Genomic DNA, 22,489 nt, shown 5'->3' with positions numbered 1-22,489 from the left:
TCCTTCTAAACACAGCTTTAGCTGCACACCCACAAGTTTGATGTTGCATCTTAATGATCATTTAATGAGTTAAAAATATTTTCTAATTTCTGTTGTGATTTCTTCCGGACCCGTGGGTTATTTAGAAATCTGCTCTTTCATTTCCAAATAATTGGGGTTTTCTAGTGTCTTTTTATTGTTGATTTCCAGATTAAGACTGTTGTGCTCAGAAAATGTGCTTTAGTCAATTTCAGTCCTTTGAAATTTGCTGAGACTTGGTTTGTGACCCACCATAGTTAATTTTGGTCATTGTTCTTTATAAACTTAAAAATAATGCAAAAAATTAAAAACAGAACTACCATACAATCCACCAATTCCATTTCTGGGCATTTATCCGAAGAAAATGAAAACACTAACACTAAAGTGAAAAGATATATTCACCCCTATATTCATTGCAGTATTATTTATAATAGCCAAGTTACGGAAGCAACCTAAGTGTTCATCAGTAGATGAATGGATAAAGAAGATGGGTACATATATATAATGGAATATTACTCAGCCATAAAAAAGAATAAAATCTTGCTATTTATGACAACATGGGTGGACCCTGAGGGTATTATGCTAAGTGAAATAAGTCAGAGAAAGACAGATACCATTTGATTTCACTTACATGTGTAATCTAAAAAAACAGACAAATGGACATATAAAATAAAACTAGATTCATAGATTCAGAGAACAGACTGATGGCTGCCAGAGCAGAAGGGGGTTTGGGACAGGGTGAGAGGGATCAAGAGGTACAAACTTCCAGTTATAAAATAAATAGGTTATGGGGATGTAATGTATAGCAAACAGAATATAGATAATGATAGTGTATTAACTTTGTATGGTAAAGAAATGGTAACTAGACTTATTGTGATCATTTTATACTGTATATAACTGTTGAATCACTATGTTGTACAGCTGAAACCAATATAATATTGTATGTTAATTATACTTCAATTTAAAAAAGTGCAAAGCCTTCCTGGATAAATGATGAAAGATAAAGTAGATAAACAACTTCATCAAAATTAAAAACTTTCATGATTTGAAGGACACCATCAAGAAAGCAAAAAGGCAACCCACAAAATGACAGGAAATATTTGCAAATTATATATCTGATAAGGAACCCGTATGTAAACAACTCCATAATAAAAGACAAATAATCCAGTTAAAGAATGGGCAAAGGTTTTGACTAGACATTTCTTCAAAGAAGATATACAGAGAGCCAACAGGCAACATGAAAAGATGCTCAACATCATGGCTACCAGAGAAATGCAAATCAAACCCCCAATGAGATACCACTTTACACCCGCTAATATGGTTATAACCCAAAAGAGATAACAAATGTTGGCTGGCACTTGAGCCATGCCCTGAAGCACAGGGAGAAGCAAATGTTAGTAAAATAAGACCCCAATCCTGAAACCTTTCAGTGGCAGCTGGCAACTTCTGGCAAAACTGTGTTCTAGCCCCTAACTCCACCATGAAGCTCACTTGGACCTCTTGTCACCTTGTCCTTGCCATTATCCCCAACCCCATCTTTTCAGCCTTTGTCCCTGTTATTCTCATGTTCTAAAATCTCCCTCTGCACCTAATTTCTACTAGTCCTCCAGACTGCACTTTACCTGCCATCTTCTCCAAGAGCTGTCCAAGCACTTGGGAGCAAGCTAAGTATCCTGAGTGCCCTGGGTCTCTCTTTTCCCAGCTCTGGTTCTAACCACATTGCCCCAGAGAGACTGGGCATGCTGGAGCAACAGTGCCCAGGGCACGGCCTATGTCAAGTGCACAGTAAACGGGTGCTGAGCAAATGGAGGGACCAGGACAGGCTAAGCATGGTCACCCACAGATGTGAGGAATCACTGTACAAGGGAGGGGAAGAGGAATGGCAGGGATGACAATATATGCAGCAAGATTCCAAGCTCCCTTTTGTATCCCGGGAGCTCCTGTTCTGGAAAATCCCTGATGATGTCTGTGAGACACATGTACATGGGCCTGCCTTAGCCATCCCCCTAGGTCACATCAGGTCAAGGTCCCCAACCCATGAGTGTTTAACCAACTGAAGAGAGTGGTCCTTACGTGTAGCTGTCGTAATAACTGGCACCTACCTCAGAGGGTTGCTGTGAGGTTACGCAAGGCGAGCCATGACAAACGTCCAGTACAGGCCGGCGCACAGCAAACACGTGGTGAACAACCAATCTGTTGACTCCACAGCCTCCTGCCGGACTTAAGCACGCCGAAGGTGCTGGGGGACATATCCGCAACCGCAGACGGGTGACCGCTGTCAAACAACTCCAGCTGCAGACACGGCAAAGCACAAAGTCTCTATCACATACTTGGTAAACTCTCTGCAAATCACCCAAATTTCAGTAGGCCTGACAAAATCTTAGTCAATCCCATAGTCATACGCACACACCGTATCTCAGGCACAGTGTCAGCCATACCCCAGAATATACCGCGGCACACAAAATTTCTCGGTGTCATCCGCAGTCCAGTAATCACAGGCCGTCACAGCAGCGCCACCACACCCGAGCATTCGACAGTCATTCATCGTCTCCAAGCCGCCCTCTCAGCCCGTCAGAGGGTGGATGCTCGCGGTCACACCTGAAATCACACGGCCAGCCCCACCCCCACCCCCACCCCCTCACTCATCACACAATACCCCTCGGAAGCTCAAACCACCATCTTCGTCAGCCACACACCCCATCAAGCCGTCAGCCAGAAACGCACACCCGCGATGTGGCGGCCGCTGAAGCACACTCAGGCTGCATCCCAGTCAGCCGGTCCCACATTCCGTCAGGGAGGTCTACACTCGGTTCGGGCGGCAGTCAGTCGGCCCTCCAGACGCGCCGCTCGTGGTCTGCGCCTCAGTCCCCATCGGCGGGGCGGTCCCGCACGCCTTGCACAGGCCGCAGCGAGCGCCGGCGGCTTCGGGGCCTGGAGCGTTCCTCTCCGGCCGCGACCCCAGCCCACCGCATCCTGACCCACCTCACCCGCGCGGCGCCGGCCACTTCCGTGAGCTCGCTCAGAGGCGCCAGCTCGCCTAGACCACGACTCCCAGAATGCGCCCCGCCATCCAGCGGGCTCGCCCGCTCGCCCGGACCACAATTCCCAGAATGCGCCTCGCGTCCAGCACGCGCGCCCGCTCGCCGGGACCACAATTCCCAGAATGCGCCTCGCTGTCCGGCAGGCGCGCCCTCTCGCCAGGAGCACAGGTCTCAGCCGGTCTCGCGTCTCAAACTCCACAACCCGCACGCCGCCCTCCCGTCCTCCTGGATTATAATCCCCAGAAGGCCACGCGTCGCCCCCTCCGGGGCACGCCCGGAGTTGTAGTCTGGGCGGGTAATGGGCAGAAGGCTGGCCCATTGCGGGGTTGTGGTGGCGGGGAATGGAGAGTTGGGCCAGGGGCTGTGCGGGAGGCGGAACCGTGCATGGTGCGTGGGGCTGAGGGGTGAGGGTGTCAGTGTGAGGGGTGTGCATCGTGTGTAGTGTGTGTTGGTTTTTGTGACCATATACAGGTGATTCCACGTGTTTGTCCTGTGTGACTGTAGGTGCCCCAGAGGCTAGGTTGAGTGTGTCATTCTGTATGACCACGTGTGTGTGTGTGTGTGTGTGTGTGTGTGTGTGTGTGAGTGAGAGAGAGAGATCTGTTAAGTCACCATGTGTGATACTCCTGCAGCACAGTGTGGCTGTCGCCTTGTGTAATGGTGTCTGGTGCCGGTGCCCAGGAAGGCCTGATAGAGCAGGAAGGTCCCAGACTGTGTATGATTACTGTATGTTGCTGCCATGACTGTGACTGTGATCATGGATGTGATTGTGTAATAGTGTGGATGCTTGGATGTGCGATTATATGTGAGAACATGTCCTCTGTGTGTACATGTGGGTGTGTGAGAGAGTTTGAGCAGGAGACTCCACCTGGAGACCCAGGACAGGGAGTGTGGTGGCCCAGCCTGTGTGCGGATGAGGCTTTGAGGTTGCCCTGGCCCATGCTTATTGACCCTAGCCTGTGATCATGTCCCCTTCAGCTCATCAGACCTTTGCCTGCAGCCAGAATGAGCACCTTTTGCCTTCCACAGATACATACTGAGCAGTAAGGGCCAGTGCCGTTCCAGATGTGACACTGCAGTGAAGACGACAGGCACTGCCTGCCTCTATGGAGCTGATGTTATTGTTGGAGAGGCAGCCAGTAATCAAAGAAACAAAAATTGTTTCTGAGGAGTTGGCATCTCAACCGAGTCCTGAATAGAGGAAAGAGACAGACTGTTTCAGTAGATGGAATGCAAATCCCAAGACCCCGAGGTGGGTATAGGCAAGGAGGCCCAGCTGGAGTGGATCGAGGGAAGGAGACAGCAAAGGATAGGGACAGAATGGGGAGGCTTATGGGGGCAGATGGTGTAGGGCTTATGGGCCATGTGTGGACTTTGATGTCTACCCTGAGAGAGGTGGGAGCCATAGAAAGCCTTTGAGCAGAGGACTGTGCTATGACTTAGCTCTTTGTAGGATTCCTGTGGCTGTTACAGGGGAAAACTGTTGGGGTGAGGGTAGAGGCAGGGAGACCTAGGAGGTGAATGCTCCTGGAATCCCGGGGAGCAGGGTGGGTCAGATCAGGATGGTGGAGGCAGAGGTGTTGACAAGTGGTCAGATATAGATCTGTTTTGAAGATGGAGCAGACAGGGTTGATGGGCTGAAGTGCAGCATCCAAGGGGAGAGCAAGGCTGGCTCAGGACCCTGAGAGTGTATTAGTTTGCTACAGCTGCCATAAAAAAAATACCACAGACTGGGTGGTTTAAACAATACACATTTATTTTCTCACAATTCTTGATGCTGTTAAGTCCAGGATCAAAGTGTTGGCAGGGTTGGTTTCTCCTGAGGCGTCTCTTCTTGGTGTGTAGATGGCCATGTTCTTGCTCTGTCCTCACATGGCCTTTCCTTATTAGCATATCCCTGGTTTCTCTCCCTCCCAGTCACTGGGTTAGGGCCCACCTATATGACTTCATTTAATGTTAATTATCTCTTTAAAGGTTCTGTCTCGGGGCGCCTGGGTGGCACAGCGGTTAAGCGTCTGCCTTCGGCTCAGGGCGTGATCCCGGCGTTATGGGATCGAGCCCCACGTCAGGCTCCTCTGCTATGAGCCTGCTTCTTCCTCTTCCACTCCCCCTGCTTGTGTTCCCTCTCTCGCTGGCTGTCTCTATCTCTGTCAAATAAATAAATAAAATCTTTAAAAAAAAAAAAAAAGGTTCTGTCTCCAAATACAGTCACATTCTGGGATATACTGGGGGTTAGGTTAGGATGTTAACATGTGAATTTGGGCAGGACCCAGTTCAGCCTATAGTGGGATGAAGGGGCATTGGTATGAGTGTGGGGATACTTTCTGGGAGGCTTCTGAGGAGAGGGGAGAGAGGGCAACAGCTAGAGGAGACCCAGGTGCCAGGAAGTAACAAGCCTGGACTGACAGTAGGTGTGGGGTGACCTGGAAAGTCAATGGAAGCTTTCCTCAGGGCCTTCCTCTCTGTCCAGACTGGGAGTGTGTGCTGTTAGAACTGAGAGGAGTCCTGCCCATTCTATGACCTGAGGCCAGGGCATCCTTGGAGCTTAGCACAGATGGGAGCCCCAAGAAGAATTGCTGAAGAGTGAATGAATGAATGGCAGACTGACAATGTTCCCTTGCTTGAAGCTGCTTAACTGGATTCTCACTTACTTTCCATACCCACCATGGCCCTTCCACTCCATTACCCCAGAGTTTGGGAGACACCTTTTATGCTTATTCTGATTATTGGACCTCAGTGCTCTAGGCCTCTGGGTTTTCCTGAATACACTCTCGTCTCTTCCTTTCTGCCTCTCTTTCTCATCCTCTCCCCAGAATTCAAATCCCATCTTTTTCAGGGAGTATTCATTTTAATTTGGCAGTTGTATCATTCAGTTATTGCTCTGTAATGAATAGTTACAACAGTTCAGTGACCGACAGCAGTAAGCACTTATTTCTCTCATGAGTCTAAGAATTGGCTAATCTGGTCTGGGCTTGGCTCCAGGCTATAGGTTGGGCCCATCTCTGCTGCATTTGTCTTGTAAGGCTCATAGGGCAAATTTGTCTCACGGTGATGGCAGAGATGCCTGCAGGCTTGAGGTCTAGGCTCAGAACTAACTATTAGCAGTTCCACTCAGATTCTATTGGCCAAAGCAAGTCACATGGTCACACCCAAAGTCAAGGAAGAGGTATCCATGCTGCCTTTAGTGAGAAGAACCACAAATAATGGCCAAGGGTATGTACACAAGGAGGGGTGAAGAATTGAGCCAGTAATTCCATCCACTTCATCAATCCTTTTGATTTCTTTTCAGCTTAGAAAGTCAACAGTTAACATTTGTGATCTTGGTTTCTTTCAGATCAAGGAAGGTGACCACAGAGCATATTCAAAGACCTGCTGCAGTTCATCATGGGGGTAATAATGGAGGTCTTCAGAAAAGATATCTCATGGGGTTCTGCCTTCAAAGACATTGCCGCTCCGGAGGCCTACTCAGGGATCCAGAAGAGATCCTACTGAGGATCCTTTTCCAGGCAAGAAGAGGGCGGGAGATTCTTACTAAACTGACTTGGCTAGACTGTATAATGAAGGCCACAGGAGCTTGAGGTTTGAGGCCTCATCAAAAACTGCTCAGAAGAGCCTGACTGCAGTTTGGTCACAGAGAGGGTCTTGTGCAAGTGTGGGATGTTTTGTGAGGGTGTGTTCAGGTGCAGATGCACACCCCCCAAGGAGTGAAGTGAGAGCCTTGAGGGCCCATGGACTCCTTGCCTCCTGCCCCAGGACGGTCTGGCTGGGCCTGGATGCCCCGCCTCTGCATCCTGCAGCCAATGCCCCCAGCTCCCCAGCCCTGTGTGCAGCGTCTGGACAGCTCTTTACACACAGATGTTTGATATGAGACACACACAGGTGAGCCATCAGTAGTAATGGGCAAAGAAGCTGAAGACTGTCTGGCCTTATGGGAAGAATGAACTGCCCCAGGGACCTTCTGTGGATATGGCCCTGCTTCTGTGTGGTGCTGTGCCAGCCTCTGCCCTGACCATCAGATGCCAGAAAAGCTCAGGTGTTTCCCATCTGAAAGCCCGTGCCTCCACAACTGGCCCTCTCCACCCTCTCCCCCCCGCCCCCGCCCCGCCCCGCCAGCCACGCTCCTGCAGGGCCATTCATGCTAGCTGTTGGCTGCACTTCTTTCTCGTCGCCCAACTGTGGCCAGTCTATGACCATCACTGACCTGCCTCAGGCTGAAGCTGCTTCCTGGTGGAACAACACTCACACTGGGCATATTCTTTCTCTACAAGTTAACACGTTAAATCCTCGCAGGGAGGGGGTCACCATCCCCATTTTACAGACGAGGAACATGAGGCAGAGAGTAAAGACCCAGAGCTCATCGCAGTAGTGCTGGACTTCAAACCCACGGAGCTAGATTTAGGCGGTTCTTAGGCCCGACCACCCCGTGGGAAGGAAGCAAACTGCTGAGGGCTGGCGCTATCACATCCCTCCTCGTCTCTCCACCTTACTGCCAAGACACGGTCCCTGTTTTCACAGAGGCTGAGTGAGTGGCCCGGGGCAAGCCTGCCCCGTCCATGCCATGTAGTGCCTCAGAGACTCACCAGCTGCCCAGCTCTCCTGCCTCTCAGCCTGGTCCCTGGGGCTCACATGGGACGCTCTCCTGAAGGTGCAGCCCCTGAGGCAGCCTTGTCCCTACAAAACCAAGCTGTCTCTTCTGGGAGAATCCTGAGTAACCCAACCGACACCGCCTCCAGTTGGCTGATGCCTCTTCTCTCTCGGGTGCTGCAGTAGTAGCTGTGGCAGCTGGCTGGGTGAGGAGGCCTCACTAGTCACCAGCTGTGCTGGGTCACTGTGCAGCAAAGAGTAGAACTCAGTAGACCTGGGGTGTCCAACCTGCACATTACAAAGAATGGATTGGCCCCTGAGATTGGCTCCTGAGAGAACCTCTAAGGCCCTGGAATATCCTACCTGGTAAGAGTGTCTTTCCTTACTGGGGGCCTTAGGCTTACACCAGACAGTCTGCATGATTTATGATGGGACCTGGAGTCACACTGTTATCAGGCTGATCTCTGAGATAGCTGGAGGCTCAGAAACGAAGGTCAGTCATGCAGGCACTCCATATCTATGTGGCCAACCCCCAGTAAATGCCACCAGGCTTGAGTCACTTTCCCTTGCTGCCAATACTCCATGTTGGAGTATTGTCACTCCTAGTGGGGAGTACTAAGGAGTCTGTATGACTACATTGGGGGAGGACAAACGGAAGCTTGTACTTGGATTTCAGTTTATGTACCTTCTATTTTTGTGGTTATATTTATATCCTTTTCACTGTAATAAACAATATCGCAGCCTTTTCTGAGTTCTAGGAGTCCTAGTGAGTCACTAAGCCTGAAGGTGGTCTTGGGGCTTCCTTGCAGTCATTCTGTATTGTCTCACTGGTTCACTCACTCATTCCCTCTCAGTTTTGGCCCTGCCACATGCCAGGGGATGGGTCTACAGAGGCACCTGAGGCAGGTGTGTGCTAAAGGGGCTCTGGGGGGGCGCCTGGGTGGCTGTCGTTAAGCATCTGCCTTTGGCTCAGGGCGTGATCCCAGAGTCCTGGGATCGAGCCCCACATCGGGCTCTCTGCTCTGCTGGGAGCCTGCTTCTTCCTCTCCCACTCCCCCTGCTTGTGTTCCCTCTCTTGATGTCTCTCTGTCAAATAAATAAATGAAATCTTTAAAAAATAAAAATAATAATAAAAAAAAATAAAGGGGCTCTGGGTCCAGGGTGGGCTCTAAATGAGGACATGGACAATGGCAGCACAATGTTCATCCTGCCGTGGGGGACATGAGGGGAGGACAGGCTGCTTCTGATTCAGCCAGTGAGGAGGTGCCCTGGAGCTGATGCTGAGGACAGGAGACCAAAACAAGCTGGGCTTGGACAATACAGGGATGACTAGAAATGAACCCGGAAAGATGGGCTATGGTGGGTGAGTGCAGGGGCTTCAAGGCCAGACCACAACCTGATGGTCACAGAGAACCCCTGAGTGAAGCTGTGCAGGAAAGTGAAAGGCTCACACCTGTGATGGAATAAAGGAATGGCTCCAGCAGGCGTGTAACCAACATCTGGACTGAGCAATGGATTCCCAGTCAGCCAGATGGCTCAACCTGCTTCTTCAGGTGGGACCCAATCACACTGCCATCTCCCAGTCTCAAGAGAACATTAAATTCTAGAGCTGCCTTTTTTTTTTTTTTTAAAGATTTTATTTATCCACTCAACAGAGAGACAGCCAGCGAGAGAGGGAACACAAGCAGGGGGAATGGGAGAAGAAGCAGGCTCCCAGCGGAGGAGCCTGACGTGGGGCTCGATCTCAGAACGCCAGGATCACGCCCTAAGCCAAAGGCAGACGCTTAACAACTGAGCCACCCAGGCGCCCCTAGAGTTGCCTCCTTAACGGTAAATACCCCCTTGCATATGCTGAAAGGGATGGAGGGACTGTTGTCACTCTGTCCCCATATGCTAACTCCAGTATTTTCATCCTGATGTGAGTGGCCTCTAGCTGGGGGCCTAAGGAAAGTGGTTTAATCTCTCGAAATCTCAGCTCCTTGGGGCACCTGGGTAGCTCAGTCAGTTAAGCGTCTGACTCTTGGTTTCAGCTCAGGTCATGGTCTCAGGGTCGTTAAGATCGGGCCCTGCGTCAGGTCCGTGTTCAGTATTGAGTCTGCTTGTGATTCTCTCTCCTCTACCCCTCCCCGCCTCAAATAGGAAAGTCTTTTTTTTTTTTTTTTTAAGATTTTTATTTATTTATTTGACAGAGAGAGACAGCCAGCGAGAGAGGGAACACAAGCAGGGGGAGTGGGAGAGGAAGAAGCAGGCTCATAGCGGAGGAGCCTAATGTGGGGCTCGATCCCATAACGCCGGGATCACGCCCTGAGCCGAAGGCAGACGCCTAACCGCTGTGCCACCCAGGCGCCCCTAAATAGGAAAGTCTTAAAAAAAAATCTCAGCTCCTTGTCTATGAAGTGGGGATAAAAATCTCTGCATCCTGGGGGTGCTGAGAGGATGAAATGGAATAATGTGTGTAAGTGATTACGAAGTGCTAAGGTCTTACATGAATGTCACTGGCTCAAGTGATTTTAATGAAGTCCTCATGCGGAAGGTGAAGAATGACACATAAAGTCTTTTTAAAGACTACAACTTTGGCGCCAGGGTGGCTCAGTCATTAAACATCTGCCTTCGGCTCACGTCATGATCTCAGGGTTCTGGGATCCAGCCCCATGCCGGGCTCCCTGCTCAGCGGGGAGCCTGCTTCTCCCTTTCCCACTCCCCCTGCCTGTGCTCTCTCTGTCAAATAAATAAAATAAAATAAATAAAATAAAATAAAGACTGTGACTTCGTGACACAGCACATTTCAGCATTACAAACCTTACTTTCTGACAGAGGAACAAAACAAAACCAGATGGCTTGAGTTAATACAAGGTACAAACAACTGAAAAAGCATCTTTTGAAATTATTTTTTTAAAGATTTCTTACCCATTTTAGAGGGAGCGAGTGCATGAGCAGGTGGTGGGGGCAGAGGGAGAGAGACAGGGAAGCAGACTCCCGGCTGCGGGGCTCATTCCCAGAACCCTGGGATCATGATCTGAGCCAAAACCAAGAGCTGGACGCTCAACCGACTGAGCTACCCAGCCGCCCCCAAAAAGCATCTTTTTAAGATTTTTTTTTTTTTTTCATTTTTGCCTTGGCAAAAACTGAAATGAGCTCTGTTCCAGACCTGCTGAGACTATTCACACCTGTGGATCTCTCCGACCGCCTGGTAGACATCTGTGGGAACCTGTATGATGGCAAATGGAGGGGCTGTTGCTCCCCTTGAAGGCTCTGGCTTTCTCACCCAACCCAGTGACCCTGCAGAGAGGGCGTATGATGTGCAAGGGGGCTGCTCTGCACTGGCCTGGAGTTCCTGACACTCACAGGACCCTCTGCTGCATGAAGACTGCCACACCAAGGACAGATAGGTCTCTACCATGTTTGGCACACACCCAGTTCACTGATGGATGAGGACGAAACAGCTGAGGAGGGTTTCCTGATACTCACTGCACTCACATGGTGTCTCCTGGGAATGAATTTTCCGATGCTGGGCCAGAGATCTGCTTTGGCTGAAGACTTTCTCACATTTGTGACACTCAAAGGGCTTCTTTCCAGCGTGAACCCTCTGATGCAGAATGAGGGCCGCAGCCTTGCAGAAGGTTTTCTGGCACAGGCTGCATATGAAGGGCTTTGCGCCTGCGTGGACACGCTGGTGCTGCACGAGGTGTGTGCCACGGCTGAAGGCTTTGCTGCACACACTGCACACGTAGGGCCGCTCCCCCGTGTGCACCCGGTAGTGCTCAGTAAGGTGCGACATCTGGATGTAAGCCTTGCCGCACTCGTTGCACTTGTAGGGCTTCTCCCTGGTGTGTGTCCTGAGGTGGAGGGTGAGGGAGGAGCTCTGCATGAAGGCCCTTCCACAGTTGCCACACACAAAGGGCTTCTCCCCAGTGTGGATCCTCTCATGCTGGGTGAGGAACTTGCTCTGGCTGAAGGTCTTCCCGCATTTTCCACACGTGTAGGGCCACTCGCCCGTATGCACCCGCTGGTGCAGGACAAGGGCTGAAGAATCGCCAAAGGGTTTCCTGCACTCACCACATACGAATGGCTTCTCGCTGCTGTGGATCTTGAGATGCTGGGTCAGGTAGGAGCCCTGGCTGAAGGTCTTCCCGCATTCTCTACACGCATAGGGCCGCTCGCCAGTGTGCATGCGCTGGTGTTTGGCCAGGGAGGAACTCTGGCTGAAAGCGCGGCCACAGTCCCCGCATGTATATGGCTTCTCACCTGTGTGTGTCCTCAGGTGCTTGCTGAGGGACGAGCTCTGGCTGAAGGCTTTCCCACACTCCTGGCATGCGTATGGCTTCTCTCCCGTGTGGCAGCGCTGGTGCTCAGCCAGCGAGGAGCTGAGGCTGAATGCCTTGCAGCACGTGCGGCACTCGTAAGGCCTTTCTCCCGTGTGGGTTCTGTGGTGGACCAGGAGGGCTGAGGAGTCAGCATAGGCTCTGCCGCACTCACCACAGGCGAATGGCTTCTCCCCAGTGTGGACTCGCTGGTACTGCACAAGGTGAGTGCTCTGGCTGAAGGCGCGCCCACACTCACCGCAGGCGAACGGCTTCTCGCCCGTGTGCACCCGCTGGTGTTTGGCCAGGGAGGAGTTCTCTCGGAAGCGCTTGCTGCAGTGGCCACACGCATAGGGCTTCTCGCCTGTGCGGATGCACTGGTGCTTAACAAGGGACGAGTTCTTGCTGAAGGCCCGTCCACACTCACGACACGTGTACGGCTTCTCGCCAGTGTGGGTTCTCTGGTGTTGAACAAGACGTGTGCTCTGTCCAAAGCCCTTCCCATACTCCTCACACGTGTAGGGCTCCCGTTTATGGGGAATCTGTTGATAGCCCACAAGGCATGTGTTCTTGCCACAGGCATCTCCCCACCCACCACACACCAATGTGCCCCCGTCAGTGGGAGCTCCTTGTGGGTGACTAAGGTCTAAAAAAGGGCTGAGGCCTTCCACACACACACTCTCTTCTTGGCAGGGGTGCCCCTGATCTAGGACTGAAAGGCAGGTGAGGCCCTTTTTGCCAATGTGGCTTGTGGGAGCTTGAGCCCTTGGAGGATTGCCCTGATGCTCAGTGAGGAATGGGTGCCAGGACAAAGTCCCTGCAAGGCTCCACCCTGAGCTCTTCTTCCCCTGGTTGAGTGTCGCTGCTTGGCACTGTCTCTCTGCCACCTGGCCTCCATGCTCTGTGACTTCTTTCTGGATGGTGTGCCAGAAATCCTGCCCTGTGAGTCCCATTCTCATCTGACCCTGAGGCAGAGTACCTTTCTCTAGTGGCAGCCATGCAGCTTGGGGCCCAGGCTCTGAGCCTGAAAAATAAGCAAAGAAACATGCTCAAGCCTTAACCTGAATGTGCACTGCCAATCTGAGGGGGATGGACAGAACCTCAGCAGCGAGACTGGAACAATGCAGACCTGCGGCTTTCAACAGGATTCCTGCAGCAGGACAGAAGAGTGAATGGATCAGGGTTCAGAAGACCACCGCAGGCTTGGTGATTCCCTAGGACTTCTAGGACTCGACAAAGAGCCATACTCATGGCTGTGACTGATTAGGCTAAGGACAACAGGCAAAATTCAGCAAAGGGAAAAGGCACAGAGACAGAATTCTCTCCCAGTGGAGTCACACAGAGTGCACCAAACCCCTCCAGCACTGGATTCTGACACATGAAGTGTAGTCTACAGTCTGTTAGAAACTCAGTGCCCAGGGTTTTACTGGGGGCTGGCCATGTATGCACCCACTGTATAGCATGTACCAAAATTCCAGACTCCCAGAAGGAAAGCAGGCATCCAGTATAAACCACATTGTTTGTACAAATGGTTTAGGTGCAGTCACTCGTATCATTTAAGGAATGGTGGGAATCCTCCCATAACCCAAGTTCCCAGACACCAGCCAAAGCCAACCCTGCACAGGCCTTTCCAAGAATGGTGGCCACAGGCCTGCTGTTAAGCCTCTTCTGCACGGTAGAGAAGGAAAGTGGTAGAATGGAACACAGAAAGCCACGGGCCAAGGCCATTGAAAGCCACCCCACTTGTCAGCTGCCATTGGGGCTGTTTTAAAACCACACCCTTACCGCAACAGGACCTGGTCAACAAAATGGAAAACAGATACTCAAACAAAAACCTAGACATGAGTGTTCATAGAGCACTATTCCCCGAGGTTAGAAGCCAGATACAAAAAGACCACATGTAGTATGGCTTGTAACTATATGAAAAATAAATGAATTTATATGAATATATTTATATAAACTTCATTTATATGAAAGGTCAGAACAGGAAAATCATAGAGGCAGAAGGCCGATTAGCAGCTGTCAGTTCTGGGGAAGTGACCGCTAAATGACTGTCGGGCTTGTTTTCAGGCTCCCGCACTAGCTCTTTTCTGTTGCATGTATATTGCACCTCCTTGCCCAAGAGGAGAAATAAACTGATCTGAAGCATGGTGACTGGAGTTACAACACTGTATTGTATAGCTCAGGTTTCCTAAAGGAGATGATTGTAAGCGTTCTCAACACGGAAAAAACAGCGCAACTACGTGAGGTGATGGATATTAGCTTGACAGTGGTGATCATTTCATAATGTGTATGTATATCAAATACCATGTTGTACACTTTAAAAATATACAATTTTTGGGGCGCCTGGGTAGTGCAGTCATTAAAGCGTCTGCCTTCGGCTCAGGGCGTGATCCTGGCGTTCAGGGATCGAGTCCCACATCGGGCTCCTCTGCTGGGAGCCTGCTTCTTCCTCTCCCACTCCCCTGCTGTGTTCCCTCTCTCACTGGCTGTCTCTCTGTCACATAAATAAATAAAATCTTTAAAAAATATATATATATACAATTTTTATCTGTCAAGTATACCTCAAAAAAAGCTGGGGGGAAGAGGATTAATTTTTAAAAACACCTGATCTGGTAGACCCGTACTTCACTCACCTGGACCTCTTGCGACACCTCTCTCCATAGTCCAGGGGTCTTCCCACTGCTCCAGCTTGGAGATCACATCTGGTTTGCAATCAGGAAGTCCTGCCCATAGTTAGAAAGTAGGAGGGAAATGTTGATGCTGTTGCCACAAGCCAGCCAGGCCCCAACAGGCCCAACAGTGCAGTGTGTGTGCCCCAGGGGAAGTCTCTCTCTGGTGATGTGGGGTGAAGCATCTACTCTACACAGACGGGCCCAACTGGGGCACACAGGTCAGAGCAAGGACATACCTGGGTGTGGGTTACTGGGGACAAGGCAGGGGATAAATATGCACACGTATGTGTGAGTGCACATGGAAGGGCGCACGCACACACACAGGACATAGGATGAAGAGGTGACAGAAGGCCTCACCCGGGGAAACCAAGTTGCTGTAGTTCCTCAGCATTACGTCACGGTATAGGATCCTCTGTGTGGGGCCCAGCAGCCCCACTCCTCCCGTGTGAAGTCTACGGCCACGTCCTTAAATGTCACTGGCTTCTGAAACGTCCCACATGCATTGGCTCAGCCATGGGCACTGTCTGAGCAGGGCGAGCCCCACGGGGAATAGCAGGATGTGAATGTTCTGGCAAACACCCTATTGTATTGGGGGGAGGGGTGTGGCTCACACTTTGATTGGCACTATTAGCACCTTGACACTGGGTACTGCGGTCCCACCTGAATAATTGTGTCTTCTCCAAATTTCTGTGAAAGCTTTACCCCTCAGTGAAGGCATTTAGAAATGGGGCCTTTGGGGGGATTAGGTTTAGATGAGGTCATGAGGTTGGGGCCCCAGATGGGACTAGTGACCTCATAAGAAGAGGGAGAGACCAAAGCATGTGTGCTCTCATCTCACTCCCTCCACAGTGTGTAAGGACAAAGAGAGAAGGGAGCTCGTCTGCAAGCCAGAAAGAGAGCTCTCACTGGAACCCAGTCCTGCTGGCACCCTCATCATGGACTTCTAGTCTCCAAAACTGTGAGGAATAAATTTGTTGATTAAGCCACACAGTTCACGGTATTTCGTTATAGGAGCCTGAGCAGATTAAGACACAGTGATTCCTCATCACTTCCCAAAGCACTTAGCTTTGTGGCCCCCAGAGAGACAGCTGGATGGCCCCTGTCAGCCCCCCACAAAGCCATCTGTCACACCTGCATGGTCTGCATCCCCTTTAGGGCTGGCCAGGGGAGGCTTGGAGGATGCGATGGCATCCAACACCAGCCACATGTGCTCTGGGACCAGTAAGTGTCCCCAACCTGGACTTTTTGCCCTACAGCAGCACCCCTAGGCGGCGACAACAATCCTTCTGCCTGTGTGTGGCTGTCTCCTTGGGGACCCCATGAACAAAAGGGCCTGTCAGCAGGGACCATCAATTTCAGAGTAACTATTTATTTATTTATTTTTAAATTTTTTAAAAAGATTTTATTTATTTATTCAACAGAGATAGAGACAGCCAGCGAGAGAGGGAACACAAGCAGGAGGAGTGGGAGAGGAAGAAGCAGGCTCACAACAGAGGAGCCTGATGTGGGGCTCGATCCCATAACGCCGGGATCACGCCCTGAGCCGAAGGCAGACGCTTAACCGCTGTGCCACCTAGGTGCCCCTCAGAGTAACTATTTACCATTAACACACAAGGCCCCCAACCACCTTTCTAAATGCAGCTCAGTGCCACCATTCACTCATTTGCCCATTAATATCTTCCAGGTGTCTGCAAATGCCAGGCCCTGCTCTGTCCTTTTCCTCAATATTGGCTGATAAACAGAGTGACCATAAAGAGCCTGTGTCCCAGATCGGTCCAGGAATGGGACTTCCTCCAAGGTGCCGTAGATTGACAGGGTCACTAAGCCCCACCCTGGAATGAAGGGAAAAGGAAGAGGAAGAGGAGGAAGAGTGGCCAGGGCAGAGGAAGAGGATCTGCCCCAGGACTCCTGCTCCTTGGGGGCTGTGGCTCCATTCCGGAGCTGAGGGGTCAAAGCAGCACAGAAGCAAAGTTAGCAAGGAGGATGCCTGCTGAGACTGCTGGCATTTTCGGAGACTCACGTGGAAGGCATCTGCTGGGAATGCAGTATCTTGGGCCTTGGGCTTGTATTCCTTGATGCGCCCCTGAGAAGGAAGAGCTGGGCGAAGGGAGGGGATGTGAAGGAGGCCAGATCTGTCCTCAGGCCCCCGAGACCCAAGCCCCAAAGTCCCCTCACCTCACATCCCTCCCCTTGCCAGCCACTAGACTCTTTCCCAGGGGCCCTGGCCCTCCCAGTCCAGACCCCGTCATAGGTGTTTCCTCCTGCACTGCTCACCCTGGGTCTGCTCCCTCCTGCTTATCCTCCAGGGCTTGGCAGAACCACAGCCCCCAACATTTACTACGTGCCAGTCATGATGTGGGCATTTTACATCCGCTTGCTTGATCCTCATTCTGTCCCTGTGAGGGATAGATAGAATCAACAGTACCAGACCCATTTTACAGGAAGGAAACGGAGGCATCGAGGGGGTAAGATGTTTGTTTGAGTTGAGCTTTGTCATGGAAGCATCCCCATTCTTGTTCCCACCCATGACCAGCCAAGATAGTGAGTCTGTGGATAAGGCTGTGTCCACATAGACAGATGGTGACCATCCAGGGTGACCCAGAGGATGACAAATACTTGGAGTAGGAAGCCTTGGACATGCAGCTCCACTGTGTGCCACTAACTGGCCATATCCCTCCTCTGGGCCTATTTCTTCCTGGGTACAAAAAGGACAGGCTCCCAGGAGGACGGATGACACTGTATCTTAGAAAGTCTTTGTGAAACGAAGCAGAACATGGGAACACTTCATGGTGTCCCTGCTGCCAGAAGCCATACCACCTCTACATCCTCCATCCTGTCCTGGCTCCCAGGCTAGGCAGGGGGTCACTGAGCTCGGGCTCCATAGGAAGCAGCCCTCTGATTTGATGCTTGGAGGCTGGGTCTCAGACCCCTGCCTCTAAAACAGGGAACTATCCATGAGCCGAGGCCGAGTCCCCGAGGGCAGCCAAAGCTGCCTGTGTTGCAGCTCCATGCCATCCCCAGGGTGGAAACTTCTCAAGGGCTCACTGTGCAATTCTGGCCAAGTTCCCTAACACAAGGAAAAAGAGGTACTGTCTTCACCCTGTTACACAGGTAGCGAGCGGGGGCCAGAAAGAGCTTAAATCAAAGGTATGAAGCAAGTGATGGGTGAAGATCTGAGTCTGTGCTTTCAAAAGGTATGTTTTTAATAGAGGTATGAGTACTCAGCTCAATGAGTTTTGACCAATGCACACACCTATATAGCCACTGTCCAGATCAAGCTCTAGAACTTTCTGTGAGGACGGAAATGTTCTGGAGCTGTGCTGTTCAATTCATCAGCCATCAGCTCCATGTGGCTCCGGAACAGTAGAAGCACACATGGTGTGACTGAGAAACTGGATGTGTAATTTGAAGTTTAACAAATTCACATTTTAATATCTCCATGTGGCTCTCAGCTACCATTTCAGACAGCGCAGCACTAGGACTTTCAGCACCACGGACAGCTCCCCTCGGGCACCCTTTCCAAGCAAGGTCCTTCCGGGCCCCAGGGTGACTGCTGCTGGGATTTCGGACAGCACACAAGTTGTGCCTATTCTTGAACTTCATACAAAGTAAATTATATGCTGTGTAACAGTCTGAGGTCTCTGCCCCATGCTATCAGGTTTACCGACATCACTGGCATCAGACACATGTCAGGATGCCTCCACAGGGACTGTTTGGGGACAAAATGAGATACCAGGTAGGCAAGTGCTCTGAGGGAAAAGCAATAGTCCCAGCTGTCCTGAATTCAGATCCTATGAGACTCCCAGGAGTGAAGGACTGATGTGGGGCCTTTTGCCCCTCCCCCCAGGGGTGAGAGTGGTGAGCTGATCCCTGGGGCCCTGATATACCAAGTGCCCATGCCTTCCTCCCAGTGTCATTCCTAGGCTGGAAACAGTGAACGTGAGGGATAAGTGGAGTCTGTCAGATCTAGTATCAAATCCACCTTACACTCTCTGCTGGGTGACCTTGGGTTGCTCAATTCACCCAAGGCCTGGAAAACTGGGTAACCTTTTGCAGAAGGGTGTCTGTTCATTCGTTCACTTAACAAATACTCCACGGACCGTGCACCACATCTGAAACTTACAGTCTATGACGAATGGGAACAAGTATAAAGTCTTCGAATGCGGCTGAGTGCTCAGAAACATAATATAGATGTGTGTGGCCTCCGTTTTGGATCAGGTGGCCAGGAAGGGCCTCTGAGGTAATATCTAAGATTAAATGCTATTCAGTGGCCAGTGGGCTAGGAGAAGAGAGAGCTGTAGGGTGAGGCCTGAAAACAGGCAGAAATCAGGTCATGCAGGGCCCAGAAGGCATGGGAAGAAGTATGGATTTGGTCGCATCCGGGGTCAGCAAACTGAGCCCCACTGCCTATTTCTGTACAGACTGTGAGCTAAGAAGAGTGTTTCCATTTTTAAGTGGTTGGGAGGGAAAAAAAATCACCAGAAGATTAATGTTACATGAAATTCAGATTTCAGCGTTCGATAAAGTTCTGGATTTCACTGGGGGAAAAATATGTGGGTATGTGTTTTCTCTCTTGCTGGATAAGTACCTACCTGACATCTTTGGTTTTGCCTCTTGGTCTACAAAGCTGAAAACATTTGCTACCTGGTGCTTTACAGGGAGACTCTGCCAACCCTGCTCTGACAACCAGGGCAGGGATAGAAGGTTTAAGAGAGCGGCAGCCTCACTATTCAGGGTTTAAAGACCCCTCCAGAAACAAAAACAAAAACGAACTTTTGGGACTTCATCAAAGCTTCTGCACAGCAAAGGAAACAGTCAACAAAACAAAGAGGCAGCCCACGGAATGGGAGAAGATATTTGCAAATGACACTACAGATAAAAGGCTGGTATTCAAGATCTATAAAGAACTTCTCAAACTCAATACCCAAGTAACAAATAATCAAATAAAAAAATGGGCAGAAGATAGGAACAGACACTTTTCCAATGAAGACATACGAATGGCTAACAGACACATGAAAAAATGTTCAACATCATTAGCCATCAGGGAAATTCAAATCAAAACCACACTGAGATCCCACCTTACACCAGTTAGATTGGCAAAAATGGACAAGGCGAGAAACAACAAATGTTGGCGAGGATGTGGAGAAAGGGGATCCCTCTTACACTGTTGGTGGGAATGCAAGTTGGTACAGCCCCTTTGGAAAACAGTGTGGAGGTCCCTCAAAAAGTTAAAAATTGAGCTACTCTATGATCCAGCAATTGCACTACTGGGTATTTACCCCAAAGAAACAGATGTAGTGAAGAGAAGAGCCATATGCACCCCAATGTTCATAGCAGTAATGTCCACAATAGCCAAATTGTGGAAGGAGCTGAGATGCCCTTCAACAGATGACTGGATTAAGAAGATGTGGTCCATATATACGATGGAATATTACTCAGCCATCAGAAAGAACGATTACACAACATTTGCAGCAACATGGATGGGACTGGGGGGGATTATGCTAAGTGAAATAAATCAAGCAGAGAAAGACAATTATCATATGGTTTCAGTTATATGTGGAACATAAGGAATAGTGCAGGGGGGAAGGGAGGGAAATCTGAAGGGGAAGAAATAAGAGGGAGATAAACCATGAGAGACTCTTAACCATAGGACACAAACTGAGGGCTGCTGGAGGGGAGGGGGGTGAGGGGACGGGGTAATTGGATGATGGGTATTAAAGAGGGCACAGGTTGTGATGAGCACTGGGTGTTATACGCAATGAATCATGGAACATTACATCAAAAACTAATGATGTACTGTATGGTGACTAACATATCATAATAAAAATAAATAAAAATAAATAAAGACCCCTCCAGTGCGGTGTTGAGAACGACAGAAGGAGGAATGGGAGGCAGGAGACCTGTGAAGAGGTGGTAGCTGAGGATGGCAGGGCAGTGCAGTGAAGGCAGCAGGAGCAGGGCATGTTCTGAGGAAAATCTGGTTTCTGAGAATGCCCAGCCCTAAGACCACCACCCTGACATGTGCCTCATCTGGCTCCTCAGGCTCCATTGCCTACCACTCTGTCTGGCTCTCGGCTGCTTGACCTCAGCAGCTATAGGATAGGGGGCATGTGGTCTTAGTCCCAGACAGAGATCCCAGGTTGTGGGTGACTGTTGCAGGGATGGATTCCAGTTCCCACAGCCACTGCCTCCTCCCATCTACTCCCATACAGCAGTCAGGCTCCTGGCTTTCACTTCAGGGCTCAGGGCTGGGATTCTGGAAAATGAAATACTGCCGGATGAGCAAAGGCAACAGAGAGCAGGTGTGGCCATACACATGAGCTTCCCTGAGACAGACCCAATGGCCTTCCTCCTCCAAACTGAAAACACATGTCCACACAAAAACTTGTATGTGTGTTCACAGCAGCATTATTTGGGTAAACAAACTGTGGAATAGCCACACAAAGGACTATTATTCAGCTATAAAAATGAATGAAGTACTGATACATGGCAAATAGGGCTTTAAAAACAATATGCTCAGTGAGAGAAGCCAGACACAAAAAAGCCACATACTGTCTAATCCCATTTATATCGCACGTCCAGAACAGACAGATTAATTAACAGAAAATAGATTAATGGTTGCCAGGGCTGGAGAAAAGGGGAAGGGGGGTGATAGCTAAGGCGTATAGGTCGCAGGTACACACCCGAGGTCATGTCTGCAGAAAGGAGGTGTCACACACACAAAACATCCCTTCCCCACCAACATGCATGCTGACCCACCTGACCACTCACACACACCTGAGGCCTCATCTACACACACAGGTATCTCGCATGCAAGACACCCTTCCCCTCCGAAACGCACACATGGTGACATACTCAGCCACATGCACCTACCTGAGGTTACACCTGCACACACAAACACTGATGCACCCGGTCCCTCCACACACCTGACGTCTCATATGCACACGCAGGTGGTACCTCACATGCAAAACACCCCTCCTCTCTGACACGCACACGTGCAGTGTCACAACCGGCCATACGCAGCTGAGGTCTCACGGGCACGCACCCACGGTCCCTCCTTTCTCCCCGCCCCCACGACCTCCCCGCGACCCGTGGCCGGGTCCGCGCCGCCCTCCGGGCCCCACCCGGCCACTCAGTGACTACCACCGCGTGCACACACAGGCCTCGTCGTCCCTTACACGCACATAAGCCCCCAGGCCAGAACCGCATACTCACCGCCGCCGCCTGCCGGTCTCAGAGCCGGGCAGCGCCGCCAGCCGCCGAAGTGCGCACACTCGCCAAAGGCACTTCCGGTCTCCATTTCCGCCGACGGCCCGCGCCGAGTTCGGGACTTTATCTCCCAGGGGGCCCTGCCCGCCGCGTGCCCGGAACCGGCCGGGCGCGGGGTGACCGACCTTCTGGGAAATGAAGTCCAAGGGGCGACGGCGCCAGGGGACCGTGGGAACGTGGTTGCTTTGCGCCGCGGGCGCGTGGGGCCGGACGGAGAGCGACGCGCTTAGGTTACGTGAGTTCTTTTAATACACAGCGTGCTTTCTTTTCGCACACACGTACCTCCATGTCTATATAGTTCGGGGAGTTTTCTCCCCTGAACCCTGTTTTCCTGTAAAGCTGCAGATGTCCTCTAAGAACCAGTACCGTCTTCCGCGCACCCAGGAAACACTGAAACCACACGATCACCTATCCATAGTGTATATGCCCGTTTCTCCCAGGGGCTTCCTACGTACCTTTTTGTTTTCATCTTTTATTCAAGCCCAGATAAAAAACCGCGCACTGCACTCCGCTGACTCCTGGTGTGCAGGCTGACCTTCTCTCCCCTTCTCACTCGTCAGTTGATCACAAGGGGAGATTTTTAAAAAATCCTCTCAGCCAC

General features: G+C 50.7%; 2 protein-coding genes and 1 long non-coding RNA gene across 16 annotated transcripts in view; 1 reads left to right on the top strand and 2 right to left on the bottom strand.

Moving 5' to 3' along the window:
• Positions 1-3,126, bottom strand: part of ZSCAN22 (zinc finger and SCAN domain containing 22) — a 9,248-nt gene extending 6,122 nt beyond the window's left edge. The window contains exons 1-2 of one of the 4 annotated variants that reach the window (XM_040632828.1): positions 3,006-3,126; positions 2,121-2,310 (exon numbers count right to left, since the gene is read on the bottom strand). The gene's annotated coding sequence lies outside the window, so the exon portion shown is untranslated. Of the gene's footprint in view, positions 1-2,120; positions 2,311-2,714 lie in introns of all 4 variants that reach the window. The other 3 variants (XM_040632827.1, XM_040632825.1, XM_040632826.1) reach the window with 3 other exon arrangements.
• An 82-nt stretch (positions 3,127-3,208) lies between these two features.
• LOC103677229 lies at positions 3,209-8,392 on the top strand. 3 transcript variants are annotated; one of them, XR_005835492.1, is made up of 3 exons: positions 3,209-3,354; positions 4,089-4,311; positions 6,175-8,392. It is a non-coding gene; the product is annotated as an uncharacterized LOC103677229 (long non-coding RNA). The 3 variants fall into 3 exon arrangements; XR_572342.2 differs by having other exon boundaries at positions 3,212-3,354; positions 6,394-8,392; XR_572343.2 differs by having other exon boundaries at positions 3,215-3,446; positions 6,394-8,392.
• LOC103677226 (zinc finger protein 2 homolog) lies at positions 5,156-21,998 on the bottom strand. 9 transcript variants are annotated; one of them, XR_005835472.1, is made up of 4 exons: positions 16,894-18,475; positions 16,640-16,716; positions 14,581-14,670; positions 7,807-7,931 (listed from the first exon to the last, which is right to left on the bottom strand). XR_005835472.1 is itself a non-coding variant. In XM_040632753.1 (4 exons), exons 1-4 carry the CDS (start codon positions 21,917-21,919, stop codon positions 10,805-10,807), a joined length of 2,079 nt encoding a protein of 692 aa, XP_040488687.1. In that variant the 5' UTR covers positions 21,920-21,998; the 3' UTR covers positions 10,332-10,804. The 9 variants fall into 9 exon arrangements, 5 of the variants coding, with proteins under 5 accessions (XP_040488687.1, XP_040488690.1, XP_040488689.1 ...); XM_040632753.1 differs by lacking the exons at positions 7,807-7,931; positions 16,640-16,716; positions 16,894-18,475 and adding exons at positions 10,332-10,851; positions 11,112-12,968; positions 21,835-21,998; XM_040632756.1 differs by lacking the exon at positions 7,807-7,931 and adding an exon at positions 10,332-13,094.
• Positions 21,999-22,489: the final 491 nt, after the last annotated feature.

The sequence above is a fragment of the Ursus maritimus genome, unplaced genomic scaffold, assembly GCF_017311325.1.
Source record: "Ursus maritimus isolate PB19 unplaced genomic scaffold, ASM1731132v1 scaffold_19, whole genome shotgun sequence".
Lineage (NCBI taxonomy): Eukaryota > Metazoa > Chordata > Mammalia > Carnivora > Ursidae > Ursus > Ursus maritimus.
Note: the sequence above shows the minus strand (reverse complement) of the source record. Positions and strands in the feature narration are given on the sequence as shown.